The 13,551-nt window shown below is 46.2% G+C and overlaps 1 protein-coding gene across 3 annotated transcripts in view; it reads left to right on the forward strand.

Annotated features, from left to right (window-relative positions):
- Positions 1 to 13,551, forward strand: part of fancl (FA complementation group L) — a 100,517-nt gene that overhangs the window by 21,220 nt on the left and 65,746 nt on the right. For all 3 annotated transcript variants that reach the window (XM_068044886.1, XM_068044887.1, XM_068044888.1), the window contains exon 2: positions 9,663 to 9,777. In XM_068044886.1, the coding sequence (XP_067900987.1) occupies positions 9,685 to 9,777 (93 nt within the window). In that variant the 5' untranslated portion in view covers positions 9,663 to 9,684. The remainder of the gene's footprint in view (positions 1 to 9,662; positions 9,778 to 13,551) is intronic.

A 13,551-nucleotide genomic window follows, 5' to 3' on the forward strand; every position in this document is an offset into this window, starting at 1 on the left:
CCTACCGCCTTTCCTCAGCTGATGAATCATTACTCCTCCATGTTGATCACCACTTGGAGGAAGCACTGAGGGTGGCAAGGGCGCAGAGTGTACTGTGGGTGGGGGCCTTCAATGCCCATTACCAAGAGTGGCTCGGTAGCACCACTATTTACAAAGCTGGCTAAGTCCTAAAGGACATATCTGCTAGACTGGGTCTGCGGCAGGTGGTGAGGGAAAAACATACTTGACCTCGTCCTCGCCAATCAACCAAAATGCATTTTCTTTAACTCCTGAGCTTGCTGGTTCTTAAAGCAGTATGGCTCCTTTTCCAGCCTTAAAGACACACCACATATTCTCTGGAGAAAAAAAACTACAGGACCATGACAAATTAAACAACTAACTGGAGGAGGTGGGTCCACAAATAACCCCATCCTCCATGATGGGGGAGCCCAGCATATCAGTGCGAAAGATAAGACTGAAGCATTTGCAGCAATCTTCAGCCAGAAGTGCCGCATTGATGATCCATCTCTGCCTCCTCCTGAAGTCCCCAGCATCACAGATGTCAGACTTCAGCCAATTCGATTCACTCTGCATGATATCAAGAAATGACTGAAGGCACTGGATACTGCAAAGGCTATGGACCCTGACAATATTCTGGCAATAGTACTGAAGACCTGTGCTCCAGAACTTGCCATGCCCCTAGCCAAGCTGTTCCAGTATGGCTACAACACTGGTATCTACCTGGCAATGTGGAAAATTGCCCAGGTATGTCCTGTACACAAAAAGCAGGACAGGTTCAACCCGGCCAATTACCGCCCCATCAGTCCACTCTCAATCATCAGTCAAGTGATGGAAGGTGTCATTGACAGTGCTGTCAAGCGGCACTTGCTTAGCAATAACCTGCTCAGTGACACTCAGTTTGGGTTCCACCAGGGCCACTCAGCTCCTCATCTCATTACAGCTTTGGTTCAAACATGGACAAAAGAGCTGAACTCAACAGGTGAGGTGAGAGTGACTGCCCTTGACATCAAGGCAGCATTTGACAGTATGGCATCAAGGAGCCCTAGCAAAACTGAGGTCAATGGGAATCGGGTGGAAAACTCTCCACTGATTGGAGTCATACCTAGCTCAAAGGAAGATGGTTGTGGTTGTTGGAGGTCAATCATCTCAGTCCCAGAGCATCACTGCAGGAATTCCTCAGGGTTGTGTCCTAGGCCCTACCATTTTCACCTGCTTCATCAATGAGCTTCTTTCAGTTATAAGGTCAGAAGTGGGGATGTTCGCTGATGATTTCACAACGTTCGGCACCATTCGCGACTCCTCATATACTGAAGCAGTTTGTGTAGAAATGCAGCAAGACCGGGACAACATCCAGGCTTGGACTGATAAGTGGCCAGTAACATTCGTGCCACACAAGTGCCAGGCAATGACTATCTCAAACTAGAGAGAATATAACCACCTCCCCTTGGCATTCAATGGTATTACAATCGCTGATTCCCCCATTATCAACATCCTGGGGCTACCATTGACCAGAAACTGAACTGGAGTAGCCATATAAATACCATGGCTACAAGAGCAGGTCAGAGGCTAGGAATCCTGCGGCGAGTAACTTACCTCCTGACTCCCCAAAACCTGTCCACTGTCTACAAGGCACAAGTCAGGAGTGTGATGGAATACTCTCCACTTGCCTGGATGGTTGCAGCTCCAACAACACTCAAGAAACTCCACACCATCCAGGACAAAGCAGCCTGCTTGATTGACACCCCATCTGCAAACATTCACTCCCTCCACCACCGACGCACAGTGGCAGCAGTATGTACCATCTACAAGATGCACTGCAGTAATGCACCGAGGTTCCTTAGAGAGCACCTTCCAAACCCGTGACCTCTACCAACTAGAAAGACAAGGACAGCAAATGCATAGGAACACCACCACCCGCAAGTTCCCCTCCAAATCACACACCATCCTGACTTGGAAATATATCGCCATTCCTTCACTGTCGCTGGATCAAAATCCTGGAACTCCCTACCTAACAGCAATGGGTGTACTTGCCTCATATGGACTGCAGCGGTTCAAGAAGGCAGCTCACCACCACTTTCTCAAGGGCAATGAGGGGTGGGCAATAAATGCTGGCCTAGCCAGCGATGCCCACATCCCATGAATGAATATTTTAAAAAAAAAAATCCCATATGGTTTAATAGTTAGGTCTGGGGGAGGGGATGGGGTTGAATGGAATTCACTCTTTGTAAGGTACTCAAGCCATCACATTGTTTGCTGTGACTGATTAGTGTATCTTTGTACAGGTAGCAGTTGATATTGCATCAGTGTTTGAACTGTCAGAGGAGTAATTCTTTCACTTCAGTGTTTTTTTGGAATTCACCAACACACAGTTAATTTGTATTGCAACAAGTGAAATTCAAAATTTGGGTCATTTGTTCCTTGATGTATCTAGGACAGAAAACAATGGATATGGGAAAAGAGTGCTTACTTGGCAAAATTTCTGCAGATTCTGTACTGCAGTTGTTAATGGGAATTGTTTAATACATGATTCTGTCATATAGTTTCCTGTCAGAAACTGACTTCTTCTAAGGATGACTGGAGTGGTACAGTGGGTCAGCATAATTTTTTTTACCTCTGGGACTCTGGTTCAGGTCCAGTCTACAGTCATTGGTTGAAAGTTTCTCCATTTTGCTTTAGCTGCTAGGGTCTGAATTTTAAAGGATTTTTGGGCAGTCTCAGTTCAGTTACTTGTATATCTGTGCCTACAACACGTTAAAGGTTGTGGCGGGGGGGGGGGGGGTGGGTGGCTGCGGGGGGAGTGGTGGATAGTGGAGAGAGGAGAAGAGAAGAATTACAACTGCTAGTCAGGATCTGGCTGTCGGGTTACTTCATACTGGGGCCCTATTGTCAAAAAACTTTCATTTCCCTGCACTTGCATCCTTCAGCGCAATAATTACCATTCTTTTCTGATGAGATTGACAGCAAAAAAGGAAAATTACAGATTTTAAGGCCGCAATACACTTACAAGGTTAGCTCAGCATTTAGCTTTTTTTTTTATCCGTCAACAAAGAAGATTTGAAAGGAGTGGATACCTGGAAATGATAACCAGGCTGTAGAGTAAATGGAGGGTTCATATGGCATCTATAACGTTCCGAGATTATGGATTTTGAATTCTTTACCCCCGAGGTTGGTGGATGTTCAATCTTTGAGTATAATTAAGACCGAGATCAATAGATTTTTGGGCATTAATGGAATCGAGGGAGATGGAATAGGATGTGAAAATTGAATTGATGTAAAAGTTCAGCCATGATATTGCTGAATGGTGAAGCAGGCTTGAGGGACCGTACGGCCCACTTCTGGTCCTATTACTTATGTTGTCGTGAGGAAAGCTGTATCAGTATTGTAATAAATAATTTCTTTTCGATCAATGTTTTCCCCCGTTCCTGACTTTTACGGGGATACTGTTTCACAGGGGCTGGCGGCCCTTCAGAGCCTTCCTTAAGAGACTGTTCTTCAAGCATGAACCTTGCGAGTGATTGTCAATGGGTTACTTGAGTTTTGCATTGGGAGTGGCACATCACTGCCAGCCCATTCATATCCTCACCTGGAGGCGAAATCTGCTCATGTTCCAGCAGGGATCCCAGAAGAGAAGTTAGTAGTGGGGACATGGTCTTTCATTGTACTCTTCTCCCTTTTTTTTAAGCTCAGTAGGGTTGGAACAACCCCATTGCCATGTTTGCTTTACTTTTGGTGGATGCAAGAGCAGACACCTAGGACTGGATATTCATTGTGGAGGTGGGAAACAGGGACAGGGTCTGCTTTTGAGTCTGAAACTTGCCTCCTCTGAGAAGCTTATTCAGAGTGCAATTTTCAAGTGGGAAAGCCCTTAATTGGTATGGAGATAGGTCGCCTGTCCTCCTAGAGCCAGCGGGATTGAACATGGCAGTGGGTCACTGAGACTACTGGTTGTCCTGATGGAGAAATCTGCCTTCCACAGCACCAGAGGGAAGTGAGATGTTACAGGGGAGCTGGAGGCCTGGCACTAGGGACAGGCCAGATCCTCACTTCATCGATGTCCACCTGGAACTAATGCTGCAGGCCATGAGGGAGAGGAGAGAGGTCCCAGAGGGTGGCAGGAGGAGGCCACCTCATCGTGCAGCAGGGGCACCTCTCTGTTCAGTTAATCACCCCTCCGCCTCCTCTTCCTCCTTCTCTCTCACCGCCACCTCCTTCCCCGATGAGCTGTCTCCTTTCAGGGCCTCGCTGTCCTCAAGGTCCACACCTCCATGGAGGGCCATGTTGTGGAGAGTGTAGCAGCTCACCATAATGACCCTTGCAGGAGGGTATTGGAGGGTTCCACCAAGCACCAGAAGCGCATCTTCTGAAACCCGAGGGCCTACTCAGCGGTTGGCCTGCTGAACAGGTAGCATTGACTCTTTCAGCTCTGGGGCTCCTGTAGAATGGTCAGTTGCTGTGTCTTCAAGGGATTTCCCTTGTCCCCTTGGAGCCAGCCATCCTGCCCATGACTGTATTGGTAGGAGTAACCACTGCACAGTCCTTGTGGAGACGAAGTCCCGTCTTCACACTGAGGGTACCCACCATCATGTTGTGCGGCACTACCACCATGCTAAATGGGATAGATTTTAAACAGATCTAGCATCTCAAAATTGGGCATCCATGAGGCGCTGTGGACCGTCAGCAGCAGCAGAATTGTATTCAACCACAATCTGTAACCTCATGGCCTGGCATTTCACCCACTCTGCCAGAACCATCAGCCAGGGGACCAACCCTGGTTCAATGAAGAGTGCAGGAGAGCATGCCAGAAGCAGCACCAGGCATATCTAAAAATGTGGTGTCAGTCTGGTGAGGCTGCAACCCAGGACTATTTGCATGCCAAACAGCGAAAGCAGCATGTGATAGACAGGGCTAAGCGATCCCACAACCAAAGGATCAGATCAAAGCTGCAGTCCTGCCATATCCAGCCGTGAATGGTGGTGGACAATTAACCAACTGACAGGTGGAGGAGGCTCCACAAACTTCCTCATCCTCAACAAAGGGGGAGCCCAGCACATCAGTGCAAAAGACAAGGCTGAAGCTTTTACACCCATCTTCAGCCAGGGGTGCCAAGTGGAAGATCCATCTCTGCCTCCTCCTAAGGTCCCCAGCATCACATATCAGTCTTCATCCAATCTGATTCATTCCGCGTGATATCAAGAAACGACTGAAGGCACTGGATACTGCAAGCAATGGGTCCTGACAACATTCCGGCAATTTATTTTATTTTATTTTTTTATTTTATTTAGAGATACAGCACTGAAACAGGCCCACCGAGTTTGTGCCGACCAGCAACCACCCATTTTATACTAACCCTACAGTAATCCCATATTCCCTACCACTTACCTACACTAGGGGCAATTTACAATGGCCAATTTACCTATCAACCTGCAAGTCTTTGGCTGTGGGAGGAAATTGGAGCACCCGGCGAAAACCCACGCAGTCACAGGGAGAACTTTCAAACTCCGCACAGGCAGGACCCAGAATCGAGCCCGGGTCCCTGGAGCTGTGAGGCTGCGGTGCTAACCACTGAGCCACTGTGCCACCTGTCTTGTGCACCAGAACTAGCTGCGCCCCTAACCAAGCTGTTCCAGTACAGCTACACCATCGGCATCTACCCGGCAATATGGAAAATTGCCCATGTATGTCCTGTACACAAAAAGCAGGACGAATCCAACCCGGCCAGTTACAGCCCTATCAGTTTACTCCCGATCATCAGCAAAGTGATGGAAGTTGTTGTCAAAAGTGCTATCAAGCGGCACTTGCTCAGCAATAACCTGCTCACTGATGCTCAGTTTGGGTTCTGCCAGGGCCACTCAGCTCCTGACCTCATCACACCCTTCGTCCAAACATGGACAAAAGAGCTGTATTCTGGAGATGAGGTGAGAGTGACTGCCTTTGACATCAAGGCAGCATTTGACCGAGTATGGCACCAAGGAGCCTTAGCAAAACTGGAGTCAATGGGAATCGAGGGGAAAACTCCCTGCCGGTTGGAGTCACATCCAGCGCAAAGAAAGATGGTTGTGGTTGGAGGTCAATCATCTCAGCTCCAGGAGATCACTGCAGGAGTTCAAGGTAGTGCCCTAGACACAACCATCTTCAGCTGCTTCATCAATGACCTTCCCTCTATCATAAGGTCAGAAGTGGGGATGTTCACTGATGATTGCACCATTCACGACACCTCAGATACTGAAGTAGTCTATGTCCATATGCAGCAAGACTTGGACAATATCCAGGCTTGGGCTGATAAGTGGCAAGTAACATTCACACCACACAAGTGCCAGGCAATGACCATCTCAAACAAGAGAGAATCTAACAATCTCCCCTTGATGTTCAATGGCATTACCATCGCTGAATCCCCCACTATCAACATTCTGGGGGTCACCATTGACCAGAAAATGAACTGGACCAGCCACATAAATGCTGTGGCTACAAGAGCAGGTCAGAGGCTGGGAATTCTGCAGCAAGTAACTCACCTCCTGTCTTCCCTATGCCTGTCCATCATCTATAAGGCACAAGTCAGGAGTGTGATGGAATACTCTTCACTTGCCTGGATGAGTGCAGCTCCAACAGCTGTCTAGGATAAAGCAGCCAGCTTGATTGGCACCCCATCCACCATCTTAAACATTCACTCCCTCCACCACCGACGCACAGTGACAGCAGTATGTTTCATATACACACCAAGGGTCCTTAGACAGCACCTTCCAAACCCACGACCTCTATCACCAAGAAGGACAAGGGTAGCAGATGCATGGGAACACCATCACCTGCAAGTTCCCCTTCAAGCCACTCACTAGCCTGACTTGGAACAAAATTGCCATTCCTTCATTGTCGCTGGGTCAGAATCCTGGAGCTCCCTTCCTAACAGCACTGTTGGTGTGCCTACACCCCAAGGACTGCAGCGGTTCAAGATGGCAGCTCACCACCACCTTCTCGAGGGCAATTGGGGATGGGCAATAAATGCTGACCTAGCCAGTGACGTCCACATCCCACAAACTAATAAAAAAAAAAAAATTCTCTTTGGGGAATGGAATGAAGGACCATGCAGCCTGGACCAGCAGAGGATGAAGGTGTCATAGCAGCGAGAGCACATGTAGAGGAAGCTCTTTGTAGTTACAGACCAGTTGGACTTTGAGGGAGTTGTTAAGAACGGGTGAGAAAGAGGTCTAGGGTTCCCTTTCAACCTTCATCTGGTCTTACTGTAACAGAGTTTTATTTTTACACACAGTGGTTTTAGCTCCCCATTGGTGAATTCTTGTTCACCGCTTTCCAATTATAAGGCAAAGAAATCAGCACAGACAGGCTTTCTTGGGTTTAAAGAAGAAAAGTTGAAATTTATTAAACTTAAACTCTAATTCAGTTAACGCCTACGGATGCACCATGCACCCATGCTAGCATGCATACGCAACACACACATGCAAATCGAGACAGAAGAAAAATAAAGTGGAAACTTTTAAGGCAATATCTGAAGAGTTTTTGTAGTGGTTCTTCAAGCTCACTGTAGAGTTCTTGATTGTAGGTAGATCTTTCTTTTCGTTGGGGCCCTGTATTATTCTTAAACCTTGTTCGCTGTAGGAGACTGTTCTCTCTTGGGGTTCATGTGTCTTCAGTGGATTTAGAGGCTTGTGAGAAAGAGATGGAGGCCGGCAGACTGGAGAGATCTTCTCAATCAAGGAGCATTCTGCTTTCTGCCCAAACTGTTTGTATGGCAAAAATCTCAGATTGCCCAGCAGGTTAGTCATGTGACTAGCTGGTTTGACCATGTCCGTTTGTGTAATCCGCCATCTTAGCAGTCAACCTAGAATGTGAGCTCCCCCACCTTCAACATCTGGTGATTAAAAGTCCATTGTGGGTTGAATGTGTCAGGGAATGGTCCTTTGTCCTTTCCAAGCACTGTCCGTTAATATGTAAATGTCTTTCCAGCCAAGATCTGGCAATTTTTTAAAGCAAGTCCTTTCTTCACTTCAACAACAGTTGAAATTTAATGTCCATGTGGCAAAATGAATATGCCTCATGCTTGGCAGGTGGGGGCCTGCATGACAGAGTGGAAAGCATTTCTGTTGATGGATCTCACTAGCCGGTCGCAGGGTGCCTTGATGGCCACATGGACTCATGCGATGCTGCCCTGCACTTGGGGGAATCCCATGATGGATGCTGAATCCAATGCCCTCTGTGCCAGCACAGGTCCATCTGTGTCAAAGTGGGTGTAGTTCCTGCACTCCTGAAAAGGGCATCCATGACCTGCCTGATGGCCTAATGAGATGCCACCCAGGCTCACAACTGATCCCTGGAATGACCCATTTGCTTAGAAGTTCAGGGCAATGGAGACCTTGATGGCTGCAGGTAGAGGACTGCCATTGGGCTGTGAGGCCTCAGTCATTGTGGATCAGAGCATGCAAGACCGAGTCCATCGGCCTGGGTAGACGCAGGCTCTTATGGCACTGGTGCGCTGTCATTTGCAGGTAGCTGACTTTTGGGCTGTGCACCCGATGTCTTGGGTAGTGCCTTTGTCCTTTTGCAGCCACCTGCTGTGCTGCTCTGGCCTCCTGCTGTCCAGGAGGTTGCATCTGGCGCAGCTCATCCCGCCTGCTCAATCCAATGTCAGAGTAGCCTGTTCCCATCTGAACTCCCTCAACTGGGCTTTGTACATTCACCAGGCCTTCCCCTGCCAACCCAGCTGCTCTTGTGATGCCAGCGGGATCACGTCCCTCTCCGGTTTCCTGCCACTTACTAATAAAAAAATCTAACTCTCCCAGCTGCAACAGTAGCTTCGTGGAGGCACATCTGAAGTAGCTGAGCTTTATTTGCTCCCTCTGCTTTATTTTAATCAGCCCTTCCCATAGCCCTCATGGCCCTCCACACTGTTCACGTCTTCCTCACCCTGTTTTATCTCCCCGCCCCCACCCCCCCTACCATAGCATCTTCCCCATTCCTAACCATTAAAAATTGTGGACTGATACTGACAGGCATGTTAATGAGCTCAACAGATACTCAATTGGCAATGTGTGCCCGACCCATTCCCTCAGTGCAGGTGTCCTTTTAAAGATGGCGTCATGGTCCGGAGGTGGCAGGGCCCAGTGCCGACGTACGTGAACGTGGTCTTCAAATTGTGCTCAGCTCCATTTCTGCACTCAGTGGGCTTTGAAAATCTGGCCCCAGCTATCAAGTACTATCCATAGCTATCAAATACTCCCTTTGGTTATTCCTTGCATGATCATAACATTCACATTACTGTTGGAAGTTTATTGTGAATTCATCTGGATTTGATTCCCTGGTTTTCTGTGTTCAGTGTGTGCCATATATAAAATAAAATGTATTGAGTGGGTGCTCTTGTTTTGAGACTGAGTATTTATTAGTAGAATTATTTTTATTGCTTATGGTTCCAAGAGTGCTTGAAGTTGGTATTTTCTTCTTTTTCAATAACATGTGGAGTTTTCAGGCTGCCTGAGATGGGGCATGTTTTTGCTCTCTTGCCTGCATTTTGTGCATCAGTTGTCAATGGCCTATATCTTAGTTTTTATTTTTGAAGTTGCCTTCATTTTTAATAATCAGGTCTTCAATTGTGTTTGAGCTTTTGAAGTATTTTTGTAAAATGCATCTTTGTTACCATACATACTTGTATCTTCCAGATCTTTATCTTTGTGTTAAACCATGGCTGGATATGATGGCCTGATCAACGAGTGCCCACTTCTGCTGCCTCAGAACATACAGAAGACAGTGTTTGATGGCTTCATTATGGTTAAGGTACAGTAGATTAGTGTGTGATTGGTAAATACCAGCATTACGAACAAGGTAGAATTGCAGTTTGCAGAGAACATTACTGTAAGAGGGAATATGGTCATTGATAAAGTTTTGCAGCACAGGGAATCACATTCAACTCATCAGGTCTAAAAAAACTATTTGCCCTATCTCATTCTCCTATCCTTTCCCTGTATTCTTTTACATTTTTCTTTTCAAATATTTACCATTTTCCTTTGAAATGCATTATACTTAGAATGGTCCATCAGAAGGAGCTGTATATCTCCTCATATGCTGCATTTAGTAAAAAGTTGCTCTAACTTCTTTTGGTGATCTTAAATTTATGATGTGATGTGTCAGTTGGCACTTGCTTAGCAATAACCTGCTGAGTGATGCTCAGTTTGGGCTCTGCCAGGGCCATTCAGCTCCTGACCTCATTACAGCCTTGGTTCAAACATGGACAAAAGAGCTGAACTCGAGATGAGGTGAGAGTGACTGCCCTTGACATCAAATGGCAGCATTTGACCAAGAATGGCATCAAGGAGCCTGAGAAAAACTGAAGTCAATGGGAATCGGGGGAAAACTCACTGCTGGTTGGAGTCGTACCTAGTGCAAAGGAAGATGGTTGTGGTTTTTGGAGGTCAATCATCTCAGCTCCAGGACATCACTGCAGGAGTTCCTCAGGGTAGCGTCCTAGGCCCAACCATCTTCAGCTGCTTCATCAATGACCTTCCTTCAAGCATAAGGTCAGAAGTGGGGATGTTCGCTGATGATTGCACAATGGTCAGCACCATTTGTGACTCCTCAGGTACTGAAGCAGTCCACGTAGAAATGCAACAATACCTGGTCAAGATCCAGGCTTGGGCGGGTAAGTGGCAAGTATCATTTGCGCCACACAAGTGCCAGGCAATGACCCTCTCCAACAGGAGAGAATCTAACCATCCCTCCCTTGACATTCAATGGTATTACTTTCACTGAATCCCCCACTATCAACATCCTAGGGGTTACCATTGACCAGAAACTGAACTAGAGTAGCCATTTAATACCATGTCTACAAGAGCAGGTCAGAGGCTAGGAATCCTGCAGCGAGTAACTTACCACCTGACTCCCCAAAGCCTGTCCACCTTCTACAGGGCACAAGTGAGGAGTGTGATGGAATACTCTCCACTTGCCTGGATGGGTGCAGCTCCAACAACACTCAAGAAACTCGACACCGTCCAGGACAAAGCAACCCGCTTGATTGGTACCCCATCTGCAAACATTTACTCCTTCCACCACCGACGCACAGTGGTGGCAGTGTGTACCATCTGCAAGATGCACTGCAGAAATGCACCAAGGCTTCTTAGACAGCACCTTCCAAGCCCACGACCGCTACCAACTCGAAGGACAAGAGCAGCAAATGCATGGGAACACCACCACCTGCAAGTTCCCCACCAAGTAACACACCATCCTGACTTGGAACTATATCGCTGTTCCTTCACTGTCGCTGGATCAAAATCCTGGAACTCCCTTCTTAACAGCACTGTGGCTGTACCTACCTCATGGACTGCAGTGGTTCAAGAAGGCAGCTCACCACCACCTTTTCAAAGGCAATTAGGGATGGGTAATAAATGCTGGCCTAGCCTGCGATGCCCACATCCCCTGAATGAATTTAAAAAAGTGTGTTAACTTAGTGGGTGGTGCATAGCAGTCAGTCTACTTGTCACCTCTTGCTTTCAGCTCTCACCGCTGGTTATCAGTACAAGAACTAGCATTGTGAAAAAGGGAGCTGAGTGACTAAGCCTCTCCCTGTGGCAACTTCTGTAAACTGGGTACCCTGCAGTCTCAGGCTAAACTACAAGGGTCTTGGAGGGGGCTTGGCCCCCAGACGCATGGCATGCAGGCCCACTGGCATGTGGTTCTGCCCTGGTACCCACATGCTAGACCCCCAGCTATGGGTAAATAGCCTTACTGCCGTGTGGGTATCTCGAGAGAGGAGTAGCTTAGGGAGTAAACCCCAACAGAAAATCCGGAGTGGAGTCCCGCATGCGGCTATCTGTCGTTTATCAGCTTTCCTCCAACTTCTGCAGCACAGCTGGTACCAAGCAGCACTGTTTCTTTTCATTTCCTTTGAACAATAGTAGCAATGCCAAGAGGGAGATCCTGATGCTTGGACAACTGAGGGTCTCCATGCTATTTGCCCAGGCCTGCGCCCTGGATTGGACACTCCAGCTTCGTGGTTTACATTCAATCCAGAAGTGACATAAGCCCAGGCGCAGTCCATCGTCTCCCAAGACGGACGGATATCATCAAACTGACTCATTGTTCAGTAGAAATACTTTTCCGTATTGTTAAAACCCTTCCTAATTTTGAACGACTGTATCAGATCTTCTCTTAACTTTCTCTGTTTTAATGAAAAGAGCTTCAGTTTCTCTAGTCTCTCCTCATAACTAAACTCTCTTCCCTGGTGCATCTCTTGTGCGATGTCTCTGTGGTCTTAATGCCAACATTATGCAGAATCTTCTCACTGCAGCTTTAATTATTGATTTGTATAGGTTTAGGATCACCATTTTGCTTTTGTACTCTGCTTTTTATAAAACCTAGGATTCTATATGCTGTTTATATTTTATAAAAAGCATAGCTTTATCGATTTGACCTCCCACTTTTAAAGATGCAATTATTGCCAGTCCCTAAAACACTCCTCTTCCATTCCTTTCAAAAATTTAACTTTTTTTTATTACTTTGTATCTATTTCCTCTCATTTGTCTTTGTATTTCATCTGACATCTTTCTGCCCAATTACCTATGCCCGCCTGGAGTTTCTCATAGTTGTCTTCAGTTAACCAAGCTCCCTGTTTTATTTTGTCTTCAAGTTTCGATACCATACCCAAATTCAGATCACTTTATATAAAATATATTTATTGAGAGAGAGAGATGAACAGCGATCCCAGAACTGACTCCCAGGGGACTCTACTATAAGTTTTTCCGGTCTGTAAAACATCCTTATCCACCTTTCTCTGTATTCTGTCATGTAAGTAACTTCTTTAGCTATGCTCCCACATAACCTTCTAATAACACCTGTCTTAATTTTGCACACTCAGCACTCACAGGTCAGGGATAGGTTACAACATTGTAACCCCATTTTCCACCCCACGCTTTCTGCAATCACAGGAAGCATGGGAATGAAGAATCACCCAGGTAAAATAAAATGTTTATACACTTTGCCCTTTTCATATTTCCAGCAATTGAATGATTTAAAAGAGAATTGCAGAGTAGGGATTTGCACTAAATTATAAAGTTATTTGTCGGGTTTAGATTCTGAACAAAATTTATATTGAAATCTCTTTCTTTGGGAGTGTCATTTTGAAGCACACTGAGTTTCAATGACTACATCCCAGCAGAAACAGAAATATGTTAACATTGAAATTTTTTTATTTCTTTAGCCTAATGAGTAGTTTTCTCTGCTTTCGGTGTAGAGAATGTTTCTGAAACCTTTTTTTTTCGCTATGCCTTACAAAAATACCTTTTTTTAAAAGATATAGTGACTTCTGTTAGCTGCACAATGTTTATGCCATGCTGGTTGAACAGAGAATTGACTTTAATTGTAGTTTCTAAGTAACTTGGTGCTCAACTGCTATGGTGCAACCTCTATTATCCAAGCTTCCCTTAACTAACAGAAATTCTTTATCAAGAATATAATCACTATTGGGAGACCAATAGAGCTGCCAGCATTATTTCTTCACACAAATCAATTGGTTTGCTCCAAGATTATTTTGTACTGGAACCATTGAGCTCCGTTACA

This window comes from Heterodontus francisci, chromosome 13 (genome assembly GCF_036365525.1).
Source record: "Heterodontus francisci isolate sHetFra1 chromosome 13, sHetFra1.hap1, whole genome shotgun sequence".
NCBI classification, from domain to species: domain Eukaryota; kingdom Metazoa; phylum Chordata; class Chondrichthyes; order Heterodontiformes; family Heterodontidae; genus Heterodontus; species Heterodontus francisci.